Below are 21,989 nucleotides of genomic sequence, written 5' to 3'. Positions count from 1 at the left end.
CCCCAGGGATCGGTGCAGTATGTAATGCAGGGCGGGCAATGCTACATCACAGGTACTAAGGGACAGAAGCACTGCGCAGAGGGCCTCAGCTGCTGTCTGGTGATGGAATGGGAAGCCAGCAACACCTGGATGAGACAGAGAGTGAGGACTGGGACCCCAGGGAGCGGTGCAGTATGTAATGCAGGGTGGGCAATGCTACATCACAGGTACTAAGGGACAGAAGCACTGCGCAGGGGGCCTCAGCTGCTGTCTGGTGATGGAATGGGAAGCCAGCAACACCTGGATGAGACAGAGAGTGAGGACTGGGACCCCAGGGAGCGGTGCAGTATGTAATGCAGGGTGGGCAATGCTACATCACTGGTACTAAGGGACAGAAGCACTGCGCAGAGGGCCTCAGCTGCTGTCTGGTGATGGAATGGGAAGCCAGCAACACCTGGATGAGACAGAGAGTGAGGACTGGGACCCCAGGGAGCGGTGCAGTATGTAATGCAGGGTGGGCAATGCTACATCACAGGTACTAAGGGACAGAAGCACTGCGTAGAGGGCCTCAGCTGCTGTCTGGTGATGGAATGGGAAGCCAGCAACACCTGGATGAGACAGAGAGTGAGGACTGGGACCCCAGGGAGCGGAGCAGTATGTAATGCAGGGTGGGCAACGCTACATCACAGGTACTAAGGGACAGAAGCACTGCGCAGAGGGCCTCAGCTGCTGTCTGGTGATGGAATGGGAAGCCAGCAACACCTGGATGAGACAGAGAGTGAGAACTGGGACCCCAGGGAGCGGAGCAGTATGTAATGCAGGGTGGGCAATGCTACATCACAGGTACTAAGGGACAGAAGCACTGCGCAGAGGGCCTCAGCCGCTGTCTGGTGATGGAATGGGAAGCCAGCAACACCTGGATGAGACAGAGAGTGAGGACTGGGACCCCAGGGAGCGGTGCAGTATGTAATGCAGGGTGGGCAATGCTACATCACTGGTACTAAGGGACAGAAGCACTGCGCAGAGAGCCTCAGCTGCTGTCTGGTGATGGAATGGGAAGCCAGCAACACCTGGATGAGACAGAGAGTGAGGACTGGGACCCCAGGGAGCGGAGCAGTATGTAATGCAGGGTGGGCAATGCTACATCACAGGTACTAAGGGACAGAAGCACTGTGCAGAGGGCCTCAGCTGCTGTCTGGTGATGGAATGGGAAGCCAGCAACACCTGGATGAGACAAAGAGTGAGGACTGGGACCCCAGGGAGCGGTGGTACAGTATGTAATGCAGGGTGGGCAATGCTACATCACAGGTACTAAGGGACAGAAGCACTGTGCAGAGGGCCTCAGCTGCTGTCTGGTGATGGAATGGGAAGCCAGCAACACCTGGATGAGACAGAGAGTGAGGACTGGGACCCCAGGGATCGGTGCACTATGTAATGCAGGGTGGGCGATGCTACATCACTGGTACTAAGGGACAGAAGCACTGCACAGAGGGCCTCAGCCGCTGTCTGGTGATGGAATGGGAAGCCAGCAACACCTGGATGAGACAGAGAGTGAGGACTGGGACCCCAGGGAGCGGTGCAGTATGTAATGCAGGGCGGGCAATGCTACATAACTGGTACTAAGGGACAGAAGCACTGCGCAGAAGGCCTCAGCTGCTGTCTGGTGATGGAATGAGAAGCCAGCAACACCTGGATGACACAGAGAGTGAGGACTGGGACCCCAGGGAGCGGTGCAGTATGTAATGCAGGGCGGGCAATGCTACATCACAGGTACTAAGGGACAGAAGCACTGCGCAGAAGGCCTCAGCTGCTGTCTGGTGATGGAATGGGAAGCCAGCAACACCTGGATGAGACAGAGAGTGAGGACTGGGGACCCCAGGGATCGGTGCAGTATGTAATGCAGGGCGGGCAATGCTACATCACAGGTACTAAGGGACAGAAGCACTGCGCAGAGGGCCTCAGCTGCTGTCTGGTGATGGAATGGGAAGCCAGCAACACCTGGATGAGACAGAGAGTGAGGACTGGGACCCCAGGGAGCGGTGCAGTATGTAATGCAGGGTGGGCAATGCTACATCACAGGTACTAAGGGACAGAAGCACTGCGCAGAGGGCCTCAGCTGCTGTCTGGTGATGGAATGGGAAGCCAGCAACACCTGGATGAGACAGAGAGAGAGGACTGGGACCCCAGGGATCGGTGCAGTATGTAATGCAGGGTGGGTGATGCTACATCACTGGTACTAAGGGACAGAAGCACTGCACAGAGGGCCTCAGCCGCTGTCTGGTGATGGAATGGGAAGCCAGCAACACCTGGATGAGACAGAGAGTGAGGACTGGAACCCCAGGGAGCGGAGCAGTATGTAATGCAGGGTGGACAATGCTACATCACAGGTACTAAGGGACAGAAGCACTGCGCAGAGGGCCTCAGCTGCTGTCTGGTGATGGAATGGGAAGCCAGCAACACCTGGATGAGACAGAGAGTGAGAACTGGGACCCCAGGGAGCGGAGCAGTATGTAATGCAGGGTGGGCAATGCTACATCACAGGTACTAAGGGACAGAAGCACTGCGCAGAGGGCCTCAGCCGCTGTCTGGTGATGGAATGGGAAGCCAGCAACACCTGGATGAGACAGAGAGTGAGGACTGGGACCCCAGGGAGCGGTGCAGTATGTAATGCAGGGTGGGCAATGCTACATCACTGGTACTAAGGGACAGAAGCACTGCGCAGAGAGCCTCAGCTGCTGTCTGGTGATGGAATGGGAAGCCAGCAACACCTGGTTGAGACAGAGAGTGAGGACTGGGACCCCAGGGAGCGGAGCAGTATGTAATGCAGGGTGGGCAATGCTACATCACAGGTACTAAGGGACAGAAGCACTGTGCAGAGGGCCTCAGCTGCTGTCTGGTGATGGAATGGGAAGCCAGCAACACCTGGATGAGACAAAGAGTGAGGACTGGGACCCCAGGGAGCGGTGGTACAGTATGTAATGCAGGGTGGGCAATGCTACATCACAGGTACTAAGGGACAGAAGCACTGCGCAGAAGGCCTCAGCTGCTGTCTGGTGATGGAATGGGAAGCCAGCAACACCTGGATGAGACAGAGAGTGAGGACTGGGGGACCCCAGGGATTGGTGCAGTATGTAATGCAGGGCGGGCAATGCTACATCACAGGTACTAAGGGACAGAAGCACTGCGCAGAGGGCCTCAGCTGCTGTCTGGTGATGGAATGGGAAGCCAGCAACACCTGGATGAGACAGAGAGTGAGGACTGGGACCCCAGGGAGCGGTGCAGTATGTAATGCAGGGTGGGCAATGCTACATCACAGGTACTAAGGGACAGAAGCACTGCGCAGGGGGCCTCAGCTGCTGTCTGGTGATGGAATGGGAAGCCAGCAACACCTGGATGAGACAGAGAGTGAGGACTGGGACCCCAGGGAGCGGTGCAGTATGTAATGCAGGGTGGGCAATGCTACATCACAGGTACTAAGGGACAGAAGCACTGCGCAGAGGGCCTCAGCTGCTGTCTGGTGATGGAATGGGAAGCCAGCAACACCTGGATGAGACAGAGAGAGAGGACTGGGACCCCAGGGATCGGTGCAGTATGTAATGCAGGGTGGGCGATGCTACATCACTGGTACTAAGGGACAGAAGCACTGCACAGAGGGCCTCAGCCGCTGTCTGGTGATGGAATGGGAAGCCAGCAACACCTGGATGAGACAGAGAGTGAGGACTGGGACCACAGGGAGCGGTGCAGTATGTAATGCAGGGCGGGCAATGCTACATAACTGGTACTAAGGGACAGAAGCACTGCGCAGAAGGCCTCAGCTGCTGTCTGGTGATGGAATGAGAAGCCAGCAACACCTGGATGAGACAGAGAGTGAGGACTGGGACCCCAGGGAGCGGTGCAGTATGTAATGCAGGGCGGGCAATGCTACATCACAGGTACTAAGGGACAGAAGCACTGCGCAGAAGGCCTCAGCTGCTGTCTGGTGATGGAATGGGAAGCCAGCAACACCTGGATGAGACAGAGAGTGAGGACTGGGGACCCCAGGGATCGGTGCAGTATGTAATGCAGGGCGGGCAATGCTACATCACAGGTACTAAGGGACAGAAGCACTGCACAGAGGGCCTCAGCTGCTGTCTGGTGATGGAATGGGAAGCCAGCAACACCTGGATGAGACAGAGAGTGAGGACTGGGACCCCAGGGAGCGGTGCAGTATGTAATGCAGGGTGGGCAATGCTACATCACAGGTACTAAGGGACAGAAGCACTGCGCAGAGGGCCTCAGCTGCTGTCTGGTGATGGAATGGGAAGCCAGCAACACCTGGATGAGACAAAGAGTGAGGACTGGGACCCCAGGGAGCGGTGGTACAGTATGTAATGCAGGGTGGGCAATGCTACATCACAGGTACTAAGGGACAGAAGCACTGCGCAGAAGGCCTCAGCTGCTGTCTGGTGATGGAATGGGAAGCCAGCAACACCTGGATGAGACAGAGAGTGAGGACTGGGGGACCCCAGGGATTGGTGCAGTATGTAATGCAGGGCGGGCAATGCTACATCACAGGTACTAAGGGACAGAAGCACTGCGCAGAGGGCCTCAGCTGCTGTCTGGTGATGGAATGGGAAGCCAGCAACACCTGGATGAGACAGAGAGTGAGGACTGGGACCCCAGGGAGCGGTGCAGTATGTAATGCAGGGTGGGCAATGCTACATCACAGGTACTAAGGGACAGAAGCACTGCGCAGGGGGCCTCAGCTGCTGTCTGGTGATGGAATGGGAAGCCAGCAACACCTGGATGAGACAGAGAGTGAGGACTGGGACCCCAGGGAGCGGTGCAGTATGTAATGCAGGGTGGGCAATGCTACATCACAGGTACTAAGGGACAGAAGCACTGCGCAGAGGGCCTCAGCTGCTGTCTGGTGATGGAATGGGAAGCCAGCAACACCTGGATGAGACAGAGAGAGAGGACTGGGACCCCAGGGATCGGTGCAGTATGTAATGCAGGGTGGGCGATGCTACATCACTGGTACTAAGGGACAGAAGCACTGCACAGAGGGCCTCAGCCGCTGTCTGGTGATGGAATGGGAAGCCAGCAACACCTGGATGAGACAGAGAGTGAGGACTGGGACCCCAGGGAGCGGTGCAGTATGTAATGCAGGGCGGGCAATGCTACATAACTGGTACTAAGGGACAGAAGCACTGCGCAGAAGGCCTCAGCTGCTGTCTGGTGATGGAATGAGAAGCCAGCAACACCTGGATGAGACAGAGAGTGAGGACTGGGACCCCAGGGAGCGGTGCAGTATGTAATGCAGGGCGGGCAATGCTACATCACAGGTACTAAGGGACAGAAGCACTGCGCAGAAGGCCTCAGCTGCTGTCTGGTGATGGAATGGGAAGCCAGCAACACCTGGATGAGACAGAGAGTGAGGACTGGGGACCCCAGGGATCGGTGCAGTATGTAATGCAGGGCGGGCAATGCTACATCACAGGTACTAAGGGACAGAAGCACTGCGCAGAGGGCCTCAGCTGCTGTCTGGTGATGGAATGGGAAGCCAGCAACACCTGGATGAGACAGAGAGTGAGGACTGGGACCCCAGGGAGCGGTGCAGTATGTAATGCAGGGTGGGCAATGCTACATCACAGGTACTAAGGGACAGAAGCACTGCGCAGAGGGCCTCAGCTGCTGTCTGGTGATGGAATGGGAAGCCAGCAACACCTGGATGAGACAGAGAGTGGGGACTGGGACCCCAGGGAGCGGTGCAGTATGTAATGCAGGGTGGGCAATGCTACATCACTGGTACTAAGGGACAGAAGCACTGCGCAGAGGGCCTCAGCTGCTGTCTGGTGATGGAATGGGAAGCCAGCAACACCTGGATGAGACAGAGAGTGAGGACTGGGACCCCAGGGAGCGGTGCAGTATGTAATGCAGGGTGGGCAATGCTACATCACAGGTACTAAGGGACAGAAGCACTGCGTAGAGGGCCTCAGCTGCTGTCTGGTGATGGAATGGGAAGCCAGCAACACCTGGATGAGACAGAGAGTGAGGACTGGGACCCCAGGGAGCGGAGCAGTATGTAATGCAGGGTGGGCAATGCTACATCACAGGTACTAAGGGACAGAAGCACTGCGCAGAGGGCCTCAGCTGCTGTCTGGTGATGGAATGGGAAGCCAGCAACACCTGGATGAGACAGAGAGTGAGAACTGGGACCCCAGGGAGCGGAGCAGTATGTAATGCAGGGTGGGCAATGCTACATCACAGGTACTAAGGGACAGAAGCACTGCGCAGAGGGCCTCAGCCGCTGTCTGGTGATGGAATGGGAAGCCAGCAACACCTGGATGAGACAGAGAGTGAGGACTGGGACCCCAGGGAGCGGTGCAGTATGTAATGCAGGGTGGGCAATGCTACATCACTGGTACTAAGGGACAGAAGCACTGCGCAGAGAGCCTCAGCTGCTGTCTGGTGATGGAATGGGAAGCCAGCAACACCTGGTTGAGACAGAGAGTGAGGACTGGGACCCCAGGGAGCGGAGCAGTATGTAATGCAGGGTGGGCAATGCTACATCACAGGTACTAAGGGACAGAAGCACTGGGCAGAGGGCCTCAGCTGCTGTCTGGTGATGGAATGGGAAGCCAGCAACACCTGGATGAGACAAAGAGTGAGGACTGGGACCCCAGGGAGCGGTGGTACAGTATGTAATGCAGGGTGGGCAATGCTACATCACAGGTACTAAGGGACAGAAGCACTGCGCAGAAGGCCTCAGCTGCTGTCTGGTGATGGAATGGGAAGCCAGCAACACCTGGATGAGACAGAGAGTGAGGACTGGGGACCCCAGGGATCGGTGCAGTATGTAATGCAGGGCGGGCAATGCTACATCACAGGTACTAAGGGACAGAAGCACTGCGCAGAGGGCCTCAGCTGCTGTCTGGTGATGGAATGGGAAGCCAGCAACACCTGGATGAGACAGAGAGTGATGACTGGGACCCCAGGGAGCGGTGCAGTATGTAATGCAGGGTGGGCAATGCTACATCACAGGTACTAAGGGACAGAAGCACTGCGCAGGGGGCCTCAGCTGCTGTCTGGTGATGGAATGGGAAGCCAGCAACACCTGGATGAGACAGAGAGTGAGGACTGGGACCCCAGGGAGCGGTGCAGTATGTAATGCAGGGTGGGCAATGCTACATCACTGGTACTAAGGGACAGAAGCACTGCGCAGAGGGCCTCAGCTGCTGTCTGGTGATGGAATGGGAAGCCAGCAACACCTGGATGAGACAGAGAGTGAGGACTGGGACCCCAGGGAGCGGTGCAGTATGTAATGCAGGGTGGGCAATGCTACATCACAGGTACTAAGGGACAGAAGCACTGCGTAGAGGGCCTCAGCTGCTGTCTGGTGATGGAATGGGAAGCCAGCAACACCTGGATGAGACAGAGAGTGAGGACTGGAACCCCAGGGAGCGGAGCAGTATGTAATGCAGGGTGGACAATGCTACATCACAGGTACTAAGGGACAGAAGCACTGCGCAGAGGGCCTCAGCTGCTGTCTGGTGATGGAATGGGAAGCCAGCAACACCTGGATGAGACAGAGAGTGAGAACTGGGACCCCAGGGAGCGGAGCAGTATGTAATGCAGGGTGGGCAATGCTACATCACAGGTACTAAGGGACAGAAGCACTGCGCAGAGGGCCTCAGCCGCTGTCTGGTGATGGAATGGGAAGCCAGCAACACCTGGATGAGACAGAGAGTGAGGACTGGGACCCCAGGGAGCGGTGCAGTATGTAATGCAGGGTGGGCAATGCTACATCACTGGTACTAAGGGACAGAAGCACTGCGCAGAGAGCCTCAGCTGCTGTCTGGTGATGGAATGGGAAGCCAGCAACACCTGGTTGAGACAGAGAGTGAGGACTGGGACCCCAGGGAGCGGAGCAGTATGTAATGCAGGGTGGGCAATGCTACATCACAGGTACTAAAGGACAGAAGCACTGTGCAGAGGGCCTCAGCTGCTGTCTGGTGATGGAATGGGAAGCCAGCAACACCTGGATGAGACAAAGAGTGAGGACTGGGACCCCAGGGAGCGGTGGTACAGTATGTAATGCAGGGTGGGCAATGCTACATCACAGGTACTAAGGGACAGAAGCACTGCGCAGAAGGCCTCAGCTGCTGTCTGGTGATGGAATGGGAAGCCAGCAACACCTGGATGAGACAGAGAGTGAGGACTGGGGGACCCCAGGGATTGGTGCAGTATGTACTGCAGGGCGGGCAATGCTACATCACAGGTACTAAGGGACAGAAGCACTGCGCAGAGGGCCTCAGCTGCTGTCTGGTGATGGAATGGGAAGCCAGCAACACCTGGATGAGACAGAGAGTGAGGACTGGGACCCCAGGGAGCGGTGCAGTATGTAATGCAGGGTGGGCAATGCTACATCACAGGTACTAAGGGACAGAAGCACTGCGCAGGGGGCCTCAGCTGCTGTCTGGTGATGGAATGGGAAGCCAGCAACACCTGGATGAGACAGAGAGTGAGGACTGGGACCCCAGGGAGCGGTGCAGTATGTAATGCAGGGTGGGCAATGCTACATCACAGGTACTAAGGGACAGAAGCACTGCGCAGAGGGCCTCAGCTGCTGTCTGGTGATGGAATGGGAAGCCAGCAACACCTGGATGAGACAGAGAGAGAGGACTGGGACCCCAGGGATCGGTGCAGTATGTAATGCAGGGTGGGCGATGCTACATCACTGGTACTAAGGGACAGAAGCACTGCACAGAGGGCCTCAGCCGCTGTCTGGTGATGGAATGGGAAGCCAGCAACACCTGGATGAGACAGAGAGTGAGGACTGGGACCCCAGGGAGCGGTGCAGTATGTAATGCAGGGCGGGCAATGCTACATAACTGGTACTAAGGGACAGAAGCACTGCGCAGAAGGCCTCAGCTGCTGTCTGGTGATGGAATGAGAAGCCAGCAACACCTGGATGAGACAGAGAGTGAGGACTGGGACCCCAGGGAGCGGTGCAGTATGTAATGCAGGGCGGGCAATGCTACATCACAGGTACTAAGGGACAGAAGCACTGCGCAGAAGGCCTCAGCTGCTGTCTGGTGATGGAATGGGAAGCCAGCAACACCTGGATGAGACAGAGAGTGAGGACTGGGGACCCCAGGGATCGGTGCAGTATGTAATGCAGGGCGGGCAATGCTACATCACAGGTACTAAGGGACAGAAGCACTGCGCAGAGGGCCTCAGCTGCTGTCTGGTGATGGAATGGGAAGCCAGCAACACCTGGATGAGACAGAGAGTGAGGACTGGGACCCCAGGGAGCGGTGCAGTATGTAATGCAGGGTGGGCAATGCTACATCACAGGTACTAAGGGACAGAAGCACTGCGCAGAGGGCCTCAGCTGCTGTCTGGTGATGGAATGGGAAGCCAGCAACACCTGGATGAGACAGAGAGTGAGGACTGGGACCCCAGGGAGCGGTGCAGTATGTAATGCAGGGTGGGCAATGCTACATCACTGGTACTAAGGGACAGAAGCACTGCGCAGAGGGCCTCAGCTGCTGTCTGGTGATGGAATGGGAAGCCAGCAACACCTGGATGAGACAGAGAGTGAGGACTGGGACCCCAGGGAGCGGTGCAGTATGTAATGCAGGGTGGGCAATGCTACATCACAGGTACTAAGGGACAGAAGCACTGCGTAGAGGGCCTCAGCTGCTGTCTGGTGATGGAATGGGAAGCCAGCAACACCTGGATGAGACAGAGAGTGAGGACTGGGACCCCAGGGAGCGGAGCAGTATGTAATGCAGGGTGGGCAATGCTACATCACAGGTACTAAGGGACAGAAGCACTGCGCAGAGGGCCTCAGCTGCTGTCTGGTGATGGAATGGGAAGCCAGCAACACCTGGATGAGACAGAGAGTGAGAACTGGGACCCCAGGGAGCGGAGCAGTATGTAATGCAGGGTGGGCAATGCTACATCACAGGTACTAAGGGACAGAAGCACTGCGCAGAGGGCCTCAGCCGCTGTCTGGTGATGGAATGGGAAGCCAGCAACACCTGGATGAGACAGAGAGTGAGGACTGGGACCCCAGGGAGCGGTGCAGTATGTAATGCAGGGTGGGCAATGCTACATCACTGGTACTAAGGGACAGAAGCACTGCGCAGAGAGCCTCAGCTGCTGTCTGGTGATGGAATGGGAAGCCAGCAACACCTGGTTGAGACAGAGAGTGAGGACTGGGACCCCAGGGAGCGGAGCAGTATGTAATGCAGGGTGGGCAATGCTACATCACAGGTACTAAGGGACAGAAGCACTGGGCAGAGGGCCTCAGCTGCTGTCTGGTGATGGAATGGGAAGCCAGCAACACCTGGATGAGACAAAGAGTGAGGACTGGGACCCCAGGGAGCGGTGGTACAGTATGTAATGCAGGGTGGGCAATGCTACATCACAGGTACTAAGGGACAGAAGCACTGCGCAGAAGGCCTCAGCTGCTGTCTGGTGATGGAATGGGAAGCCAGCAACACCTGGATGAGACAGAGAGTGAGGACTGGGGACCCCAGGGATCGGTGCAGTATGTAATGCAGGGCGGGCAATGCTACATCACAGGTACTAAGGGACAGAAGCACTGCGCAGAGGGCCTCAGCTGCTGTCTGGTGATGGAATGGGAAGCCAGCAACACCTGGATGAGACAGAGAGTGATGACTGGGACCCCAGGGAGCGGTGCAGTATGTAATGCAGGGTGGGCAATGCTACATCACAGGTACTAAGGGACAGAAGCACTGCGCAGGGGGCCTCAGCTGCTGTCTGGTGATGGAATGGGAAGCCAGCAACACCTGGATGAGACAGAGAGTGAGGACTGGGACCCCAGGGAGCGGTGCAGTATGTAATGCAGGGTGGGCAATGCTACATCACTGGTACTAAGGGACAGAAGCACTGCGCAGAGGGCCTCAGCTGCTGTATGGTGATGGAATGGGAAGCCAGCAACACCTGGATGAGACAGAGAGTGAGGACTGGGACCCCAGGGAGCGGTGCAGTATGTAATGCAGGATGGGCAATGCTACATCACAGGTACTAAGGGACAGAAGCACTGCGTAGAGGGCCTCAGCTGCTGTCTGGTGATGGAATGGGAAGCCAGCAACACCTGGATGAGACAGAGAGTGAGGACTGGGACCCCAGGGAGCGGAGCAGTATGTAATGCAGGGTGGGCAACGCTACATCACAGGTACTAAGGGACAGAAGCACTGCGCAGAGGGCCTCAGCTGCTGTCTGGTGATGGAATGGGAAGCCAGCAACACCTGGATGAGACAGAGAGTGTGAACTGGGACCCCAGGGAGCGGAGCAGTATGTAATGCAGGGTGGGCAATGCTACATCACAGGTACTAAGGGACAGAAGCACTGCGCAGAGGGCCTCAGCCGCTGTCTGGTGATGGAATGGGAAGCCAGCAACACCTGGATGAGACAGAGAGTGAGGACTGGGACCCCAGGGAGCGGTGCAGTATGTAATGCAGGGTGGGCAATGCTACATCACTGGTACTAAGGGACAGAAGCACTGCGCAGAGAGCCTCAGCTGCTGTCTGGTGATGGAATGGGAAGCCAGCAACACCTGGATGAGACAGAGAGTGAGGACTGGGACCCCAGGGAGCGGAGCAGTATGTAATGCAGGGTGGGCAATGCTACATCACAGGTACTAAGGGACAGAAGCACTGTGCAGAGGGCCTCAGCTGCTGTCTGGTGATGGAATGGGAAGCCAGCAACACCTGGATGAGACAAAGAGTGAGGACTGGGACCCCAGGGAGCGGTGGTACAGTATGTAATGCAGGGTGGGCAATGCTACATCACAGGTACTAAGGGACAGAAGCACTGTGCAGAGGGCCTCAGCTGCTGTCTGGTGATGGAATGGGAAGCCAGCAACACCTGGATGAGACAGAGAGTGAGGACTGGGACCCCAGGGATCGGTGCAGTATGTAATGCAGGGTGGGCGATGCTACATCACTGGTACTAAGGGACAGAAGCACTGCACAGAGGGCCTCAGCCGCTGTCTGGTGATGGAATGGGAAGCCAGCAACACCTGGATGAGACAGAGAGTGAGGACTGGGACCCCAGGGAGCGGTGCAGTATGTAATGCAGGGCGGGCAATGCTACATAACTGGTACTAAGGGACAGAAGCACTGCGCAGAAGGCCTCAGCTGCTGTCTGGTGATGGAATGAGAAGCCAGCAACACCTGGATGAGACAGAGAGTGAGGACTGGGACCCCAGGGAGCGGTGCAGTATGTAATGCAGGGCGGGCAATGCTACATCACAGGTACTAAGGGACAGAAGCACTGCGCAGAAGGCCTCAGCTGCTGTCTGGTGATGGAATGGGAAGCCAGCAACACCTGGATGAGACAGAGAGTGAGGACTGGGGACCCCAGGGATCGGTGCAGTATGTAATGCAGGGCGGGCAATGCTACATCACAGGTACTAAGGGACAGAAGCACTGCGCAGAGGGCCTCAGCTGCTGTCTGGTGATGGAATGGGAAGCCAGCAACACCTGGATGAGACAGAGAGTGAGGACTGGGACCCCAGGGAGCGGTGCAGTATGTAATGCAGGGTGGGCAATGCTACATCACAGGTACTAAGGGACAGAAGCACTGCGCAGAGGGCCTCAGCTGCTGTCTGGTGATGGAATGGGAAGCCAGCAACACCTGGATGAGACAGAGAGTGAGGACTGGGACCCCAGGGAGCGGAGCAGTATGTAATGCAGGGTGGGCAATGCTACATCACTGGTACTAAGGGACAGAAGCACTGCGCAGAGGGCCTCAGCTGCTGTCTGGTGATGGAATGGGAAGCCAGCAACACCTGGATGAGACAGAGAGTGAGGACTGGGACCCCAGGGAGCGGTGCAGTATGTAATGCAGGGTGGGCAATGCTACATCACTGGTACTAAGGGACAGAAGCACTGCGCAGAGGGCCTCAGCTGCTGTCTGGTGATGGAATGGGAAGCCAGCAACACCTGGATGAGACAGAGAGTGAGGACTGGGACCCCAGGGAGCGGTGCAGTATGTAATGCAGGGTGGGCAATGCTACATCACAGGTACTAAGGGACAGAAGCACTGCGTAGAGGGCCTCAGCTGCTGTCTGGTGATGGAATGGGAAGCCAGCAACACCTGGATGAGACAGAGAGTGAGGACTGGGACCCCAGGGAGCGGAGCAGTATGTAATGCAGGGTGGGCAATGCTACATCACAGGTACTAAGGGACAGAAGCACTGCGCAGAGGGCCTCAGCTGCTGTCTGGTGATGGAATGGGAAGCCAGCAACACCTGGATGAGACAGAGAGTGAGAACTGGGACCCCAGGGAGCGGAGCAGTATGTAATGCAGGGTGGGCAATGCTACATCACAGGTACTAAGGGACAGAAGCACTGCGCAGAGGGCCTCAGCCGCTGTCTGGTGATGGAATGGGAAGCCAGCAACACCTGGATGAGACAGAGAGTGAGGACTGGGACCCCAGGGAGCGGTGCAGTATGTAATGCAGGGTGGGCAATGCTACATCACTGGTACTAAGGGACAGAAGCACTGCGCAGAGAGCCTCAGCTGCTGTCTGGTGATGGAATGGGAAGCCAGCAACACCTGGATGAGACAGAGAGTGAGGACTGGGACCCCAGGGAGCGGAGCAGTATGTAATGCAGGGTGGGCAATGCTACATCACAGGTACTAAGGGACAGAAGCACTGTGCAGAGGGCCTCAGCTGCTGTCTGGTGATGGAATGGGAAGCCAGCAACACCTGGATGAGACAAAGAGTGAGGACTGGGACCCCAGGGAGCGGTGGTACAGTATGTAATGCAGGGTGGGCAATGCTACATCACAGGTACTAAGGGACAGAAGCACTGTGCAGAGGGCCTCAGCTGCTGTCTGGTGATGGAATGGGAAGCCAGCAACACCTGGATGAGACAGAGAGTGAGGACTGGGACCCCAGGGAGCGGTGCAGTATGTAATGCAGGGTGGGCAATGCTACATCACAGGTACTAAGGGACAGAAGCACTGCGCAGAGGGCCTCAGCTGCTGTCTGGTGATGGAATGGGAAGCCAGCAACACCTGGATGAGACAGAGAGTGAGGACTGGGACCCCAGGGAGCGGTGCAGTATGTAATGCATGGTGGGCAATGCTACATCACTGGTACTAAGGGACAGAAGCACTGCGCAGAGGGCCTCAGCTGCTGTCTGGTGATGGAATGGGAAGCCAGCAACACCTGGATGAGACAGAGAGTGAGGACTGGGACCCCAGGGAGCGGTGCAGTATGTAATGCAGGGTGGGCAATGCTACATCACAGGTACTAAGGGACAGAAGCACTGCGTAGAGGGCCTCAGCTGCTGTCTGGTGATGGAATGGGAAGCCAGCAACACCTGGATGAGACAGAGAGTGAGGACTGGGACCCCAGGGAGCGGAGCAGTATGTAATGCAGGGTGGGCAATGCTACATCACAGGTACTAAGGGACAGAAGCACTGCGCAGAGGGCCTCAGCTGCTGTCTGGTGATGGAATGGGAAGCCAGCAACACCTGGATGAGACAGAGAGTGAGAACTGGGACCCCAGGGAGCGGAGCAGTATGTAATGCAGGGTGGGCAATGCTACATCACAGGTACTAAGGGACAGAAGCACTGCGCAGAGGGCCTCAGCCGCTGTCTGGTGATGGAATGGGAAGCCAGCAACACCTGGATGAGACAGAGAGTGAGGACTGGGACCCCAGGGAGCGGTGCAGTATGTAATGCAGGGTGGGCAATGCTACATCACTGGTACTAAGGGACAGAAGCACTGCGCAGAGAGCCTCAGCTGCTGTCTGGTGATGGAATGGGAAGCCAGCAACACCTGGATGAGACAGAGAGTGAGGACTGGGACCCCAGGGAGCGGAGCAGTATGTAATGCAGGGTGGGCAATGCTACATCACAGGTACTAAGGGACAGAAGCACTGTGCAGAGGGCCTCAGCTGCTGTCTGGTGATGGAATGGGAAGCCAGCAACACCTGGATGAGACAAAGAGTGAGGACTGGGACCCCAGGGAGCGGTGGTACAGTATGTAATGCAGGGTGGGCAATGCTACATCACAGGTACTAAGGGACAGAAGCACTGTGCAGAGGGCCTCAGCTGCTGTCTGGTGATGGAATGGGAAGCCAGCAACACCTGGATGAGACAGAGAGTGAGGACTGGGACCCCAGGGAGCGGTGCAGTACGTAATGCAGGGTAGGCGATGCTACATCACAGGTACTAAGGGACAGAAGCACTGCGCATAGGGACTCAGCTGCGGAGCTGCAGAGCCTGCGGAGCTGACACTCCCAGAGATCATTGTACAAACAGAAGGTGACAATAAAACTGACCACAGCGTGAGAATGTGCCCCCACTGTGCCATCTGTAACGTTATGGTCAGTCACCGCACCCCACATACACTAACATCAGGAAGTGCTTCCTGTCGCTGCAAGAGACCACTCCCCCACCCTGGGGACCCCCTACACATAGCTACATCATCAGCGTGGGGGGGGAGAGTGCTATAACATTTCTTACTGGGGTTTCTGTGTGGCATAATGAGTACTGGGGGCACTACAGTGGGCGTGTCACATTTGTGTATACTTTTTAATAACATCGCCAGCATATATTGATTATATTATTGGGGCCCGCACAAGTTAGCTGTCCTGGGGCCCCCACAAACCTTAATCCAGCCATGCAGGAACAGTCCAAAACAGATATGGGGGCAGAACAAGGAATATGCTGCTGTTTCCAGATTTGCCTTTTCATATGGACCCCACCGTATTTATAATGGCGAGCGCCCATTGTGTATATAATGACTGATAAATATATGACATAGCAAGTAACGTTCTTATGTCATCAGACTGTCTGTTCTGTCTGCCTACTGATCACTTACCTTCCCGAAACTGCCCTCGCCGATCTTTCCATGGAAGGTTAAACTTCCCAAGGGGTGAGAGGCAGCCGATGGCTCCTGGGGGGTCTTACTTCCACCTTAATAAACAGAAATCAGCATTTTTAACTGAAATTAACTTTGTGGGGTTTTTTTTTTCCATCACTGTAACTTTTAAATGTTACAGATAATTCTAGCATAGAGGGTGGGACGCGTCAAGCCCAAAATGCGGTCAAAATCCCAAAAACTGCTGTTTTCTGAGGTTTGACCACATTCCCTATAGGCACCAAGCTCCGGAAAGCGAAACTTTGTGGAGTTTGTACCCCATAACCTAAAAGAAGCTTATTGTCTTCTTACCGCATAATTCTCCAACAGGGATCCAATAGGATCTTTCCCAGTGTCCCCCACAACTTGTGCAGGCCGCAATCCGCGCATGCACAGAAACACTCCCGGGTCATAAACCTGGAAGTCTGCACACAGCGAATGGCAGCTCTTATCGGAACTTTACATTTATAAACGCGGTTGTACATGCATAGTGCATGACTAAACGCCGCTATGCATGTGATCAGTGGCAGGATGTATGGCTTCCAAAATGTGATACATGATACATCCTACTCAGAAAGAGGAAAGTATAAAACTGGGGTAATTTGTTATGAACCATGAGGTACAGTATTAATGCTGTTTTTCTGTAGTACCCAGTCAGTATATTATTATGTGACTTTATGGGATGCATTCGGCATCCCGGTGGAGGGGATGCCGATGCTCACAATCCCGGCGTCATAATACTGATGCTGGGCAGAATGCCGGCGCCAGCATCCTGACAACTGGGATGCCGATGGTTAGTAGCGGGGGGGAGGGTTAGGTTTATGGGTTAGGGTTAGGCACTAAGGGGGGAGGGTTAGGTTTAGGGTGCGGGGAGGGGGAGGTTAGGTTTAGGCACTAGGGGGGGAGAGATAGGTTCAGGCACCACAGAGGGAGGGTTAGGGTAAGGGGAGGGGAAGGGTTAGCATACCAACCACCAAGTGTTGGTATGTTAACCCTGTCAGGATCCAGAATACTTGCCGACTATCTGGCTGCTCTTTCCGGGAGGGAGCAGCCAGATCAACAGGTCGGGGGGCGTGGTTGGGACAAGGGGGAGTGGCCGGGCGAGTGACGGCACTTGTGGGCATGGTGGGGGCGGGGTCATGCGATCTCATCAGTTTGTCCCCGCCCCCGCTACACAATGTTGATAAAATAGGCATTGTGAAGCAGGGGGCGGGGCCAAAAGGATGCAAATCGCATAACCGCCCCCCCCCCGCTGCAGGGGTTGCATGGGTTATTGCGGGTTGGATAGGAGGGGTGGCCGGCAGCCGGGAGAATTGCCTGCCTTCTCAGGAGGTCGGGAGCGGCACCCGATTTTCGGGAGGCTCTCGACCAAATCGGGAGTGTAAGCAAGTATGGATCCAGGCATCGGGGTTCTGACTGCCTGGGTCCCGACTGTCGGTATTACATACCGATTCCGGCTCTTTTAACATATGTTCTTGGGGCATGACAGAGAAGGAACAGATTAATAAGGAGTACAACATTGGATAGGACAATAGAACAACAAGGTGACCGGTGCTGCAGATAGTAATTATTATATAATAAAGCGTGGGCGGAGAGCTGGGTGATAAGGAAAAGATGTGACCAGCGGTGAGAGGTGTGAGAGGGGTAAATACATTACACCTATGACAAGTTCATAGTGGTGATACTGATTACAGAGAGAGAAGGAAAAGCGAGGCTGCCTATTAGTGCTCATGTCCACATTGCGCCTGAGCCAGAGATGGACGCAGTACACACAGCAGAAGCAGCAGCGTCTTTGGATGCAGCTGCTATGTGATTATATACTAATGCTGCAGGAAGCGTCATGACTGTGTGATCCGCTGCTGCGTCAGAGGATCTGCTGCTGCGCCACCCCCTCCCCGCTCCCAAATGAGCACAACCTGTCAACCAGGCTGTGGCTAAGGGGGCACCGCATGCAATGAGGCAGGACCCGCTCTGCACAGGCTCAGTCCCCCGGCCATCGGGTTTGCGTACAACCCTGAATCAGGCCCAGTAAGGGAAAGAGCAGGTTTAGCAGGGAAATGCGCCAGTTTGCTGCTAGATCACAATGAATTACCTGTAATATATAAATGTTGGCGCTATGTACATAGGGCCTGATTTACCGTTGCACAGGAGAGCAATATGATCATGTCACATAAAATGTATCGCACGGTGCACGTGCACGATTTGCGCCAGTTCTGCGAGCTGCAGGTAAAAAACACTTTAGCGCCCCTTGTGCTTGGTGAGGCGGATCTGGGTCTTCATGAGCAAGTCCAGTAGCGTAAGATAACTTGCGCCTCCCCGAGCAGCGCACATATTTAGGATCAGAGCTACGGCTGACTCGTGCGCTTGTTTTTGGTGCTTACACACGGCAGTTAGTGGTATCGGGTGGAGGGGTTCTCTTTACTCATGTCAATTGCACATTGGGCAGGGAGAATGAGGAGGCTGCTGCTCCTGAGTTGCGGTCTCCTTTCTCTCTCTGCAAGGGAGGGGGGCCGATCTGCCCCTGGCTGACGGGGACAAATCCGGCCCTACCCCTTTCCAGCCCGCAGGGCAGAGTACTTTGTGAATAAATTGTTGGGAAGGGGTCGTAGCAACACCTCCTCCAGTACCCGGACCCTGACAGCATTACTACTGTACCTTACACCTCACGTTATTACAATACATTTGATATTCTGAAATAAAAATAATTTACCTATTGTCTTAAATTTCTTTTTACCGCCTGTGTCCTCACTTGTGTGAGACCGCTTATTGCCCCTCCGATGTGACACAGCTATGGCAGTACTGGTGGGCGCACTGGGTCCCTCGCCTGGGTCTTCTGGCTTCTCCACTTTCTTTTTTTTATTCCTCCCATTGTCCCCCATCTTGTCTAAGGGCCTCTTAATGGCTGCTCTATTACTGCTGGTCTTATCCACCTTCCTCCTCTTATTAGGGGCCTCGTCAGATGGCTTCTTAGATCTAGTCTGACTCTTTTTGTTCTTCTTTTGGAGAGTCTTTGAGGCCACCTCAGATGCCTGGTTCTCCGTGCTCACCTGAGTGCCTCCTTTCTCTACGATATTGTGAAGGTCACCTCCCACCTCACCTACATTCTCCTCCTTATTCCTCCCGCTAGGAGCCTCTAGCTCCTCTGCAGCGCACCTGTTCTTCTTTGGTCGCTTTCTCTTTTTCGTTCTCATGTTATATATTATATAATAAACACAAGCTCGCTAAGCATAAGAAAAGCACCTTACCACTGGAAATGGTGAAGATACAAAGAGGAAAATGATGTTGATAAGTCACTGAGCCAGCAGCCAGGTGACATCACAAAGCAGTTTGTGACATCACTGTCCTTAACACTCTTGGTTCTAAGGGATGAGAATCTTTGGGGCTGTGTCTTATATATATATATATATACACACACACACAACAAATAATAAAACTCTATATGGCAAACACGCCACTACAGTCCAGGTTTTGAGGATATCCATGCTTGAGCCCAGAAGGTTAAATCAAATTGGTTGAGGTGCTAATTAGATCACCTGTGCTACAACATGGATATCCTTAAAACCTGGAATATAATGGCGGAGTTTGGGAACCTCTGTCAAATGTGATATCATGTGTACTAGTAAAAAGTCAAATGATGAATAAAAGTGTCCTTTTGAAACAGTGGGGGTCATTCAGACCCGCTCGTGAGCGCAGGACGCTCGCAAGCGGGTCGATGTTGCCCCACTGCGCATGCGCACGACAGAGGGAGCTCCGTCGTGCGCATGCGCGAGACCCGGATAGCGACGGGCTCTCCGTCGCTCCGGGTCTCGCACCAAGGGGGGCGTGCTGTCGATGTTGATTGACAGCACGCCCCCTTTGGTGGGCGTGCCGGGGGCGTGGCTGCCAGATGGAGGCGTTCCCATGGGAATGCCTACCGTCTGAAGCCGGCCCCACTGACATCACTAGTGATGTCAGTGGGAGTGATTTTGGCTCTGATAGAGCCAAAATCACTCCAGGGCTTGCGGCAGCGAGACCCTACCGCAGGGTCTCCGTCGCAAGCCCGATGGTCGCGATGGTCTTGACCATCATCATGTACGCTCGCTATAGCTGTGGGTGGTAACCCACAGCTATGCGAGCGTCCATGAGGCCGCTCCAACTTGAGGGAGGAGGGCCCTGATTCAGAGCGAGCACTCTGGTCAGAGCGTTCGGCTCTGAATCAGGCCCAGTGTCAGTCTAGAGTGATTAAACTAGCTCATTCGGCTTGTCCTCATTAGAATCCCAATAGATGAGGTTGGTGCATCCCATAAAATCTGAAAGTATATATATATATATATATTACTCCCAGATCCAGCTAGTCTTCCATAGGCCATTTTTCTGCCTTAATCCCTCTGACTTTCTCTTATTACTCTCAACTGGCTTTAGACAGCACTAAGGTCATACAGGATCGCCAAATTACTGCCCACCCTCTTCCTAGTACTCACTATGGCCTTCTGGGCAAGCCTGGGACTAGCACATGTGCAGTGATTCCCCGCTAGGCTTTAGGTTTATTAAGGAAATCACGGCTGCGCTGACGCATGCAGTGCCAGATTAAGGTCCACAAGGGCCTGGAGCTGAAATTTATGAAGGGCCTATTGTAATCCGCCGCAAGAGGTGTGTTCAGCACTGCAGGTGGGGATGCAGTCTAAATACCGATGGCCGGGATGGCGTCTGTTGAAATCCCGGCGTCGGAATCCTGACCCGGGACTAAACATAGACGGCTAAATCTCGAAGCCAGCCTACACCCTGACGCCGGAATCCTGACAGATAGCATCCCGATCGAAGGTAAGCGGGCGCCCTTAGCTGTTAGACCTGGCGGAATTCCCGCAGTTGGGATATTGACCGCATCCCCATGCTTGTGCTGTGTATAACACTGTGTATGCCCTGGACTGATATCAAAGGCTATTATATAGTAGATCCTTAATTTAGGGGGAAAAAGGTCTGTATCTCAAATAGTAAGTCACACAATGTAAACTAATGGTAGTAGACCTCTCAATCCTCTACCACTACTCTGTGTGTGTATTAGGGGTGTGCACCGGCAACTTTTCGTGTTTTGTGTTTTGGTTTTGGATCTGGATCTTTCTTCGTGTTTTGGATCTGGATTGGTTTTGCCAAAACCACCCTTCTGTGTTTTGGGTTCTGGGTTTTGTGTTTTGTATCTGTATTTTTTTTTTAAAAAGAATAAAAACAGCTAAAATCACAGAATGTGTTGGTTTTTCTGCTCCTATGCTATTATTAACCTCAAAAACCTTAATTTCCACTCATTTCCAGTCTATTCTGAACACCTCACAATAGTGTTTTTATGTCCAAAAGGCTATGCTAAGCGACACGAGTGGGCGGCACAAACACGTGGCCCATCTATGAGTGGCACAGCAGTGGCAGACAGGATGGCAGTTTGAAAAACTAGGCCCCAAACAGTATATAATGCAAAGAAAAAAAAGAGGTGCAAGATGGAATTGTCCTTGGGCCCTCCCACCCACCCTTATGTTGTATAAACAGGACATGCACACTTTAACAAACCAATCATTTCAGCGCCAGAGTCTGCCACACGACTGTGGCTGAAATGATTGGTTCGTTTGGGCCCCCACAAAACAAGCTGGCAATTAATGTGTCCCTGCACAAACTGGCTCTACGGAGGCAAGATGTCGTCCTCATCCTTCTCATCCACCGATTCCTCACCCTTTTCAGTGTTGTGTACATCCTCATCCTCACAGACTATTAACTCGTCCCCGCTGGAATCCACCACCACAGGTCCCTCTGTACGTTCTGGAGGCTGGTCTCCCTGGAAGAGTTGGTAATTCATTTTTATGAACATCATCTTCTCCACATTTTGTGGAAGCAACCTCCTACGCCTTTCGCTGACAAGGTTCCCGGCTGCACTAAACACTCTTTCGGAGTACACACTGGAGGGGGGGCAACTCAGGTAAAATAGAGCCAGTTTGTACAGGGGCCTCCAAATTGCCTCTTTTTCCTGCCAGTACAGGTATGGACTGTCTGACATGCCTACTTGGTTGCTGTCACCGATGTAATCCTCCACCATTCTGTCAATGGTGACAGTATCATATGCAGTGACAGTAGACATGTCAGAAATTGTTG

The 21,989-nt window shown here is 54.5% G+C and overlaps 1 protein-coding gene across 1 annotated transcript in view; it reads right to left on the bottom strand.

Moving 5' to 3' along the window:
* Positions 1-19,069, bottom strand: part of LOC148542267 (protein kinase C delta type-like) — a 30,577-nt gene extending 11,508 nt beyond the window's left edge. Inside the window, exons 1-3 of the mRNA XM_088469379.1 lie at positions 18,613-19,069; positions 18,316-18,368; positions 15,840-15,923 (exon numbers count right to left, since the gene is read on the bottom strand). Of these exons, the coding sequence (XP_088325505.1) occupies positions 15,840-15,923; positions 18,316-18,368; positions 18,613-19,069 (594 nt within the window). The remainder of the gene's footprint in view (positions 1-15,839; positions 15,924-18,315; positions 18,369-18,612) is intronic.
* Between the last annotated feature and the right edge of the window lie 2,920 nt (positions 19,070-21,989).

The sequence above is a fragment of the Taudactylus pleione genome, unplaced genomic scaffold (assembly GCF_031769625.1).
Source record: "Taudactylus pleione unplaced genomic scaffold, aTauple2 ptg000013l, whole genome shotgun sequence".
Lineage (NCBI taxonomy): Eukaryota > Metazoa > Chordata > Amphibia > Anura > Myobatrachidae > Taudactylus > Taudactylus pleione.
This window is presented reverse-complemented; position numbering and strand designations above follow the sequence as displayed.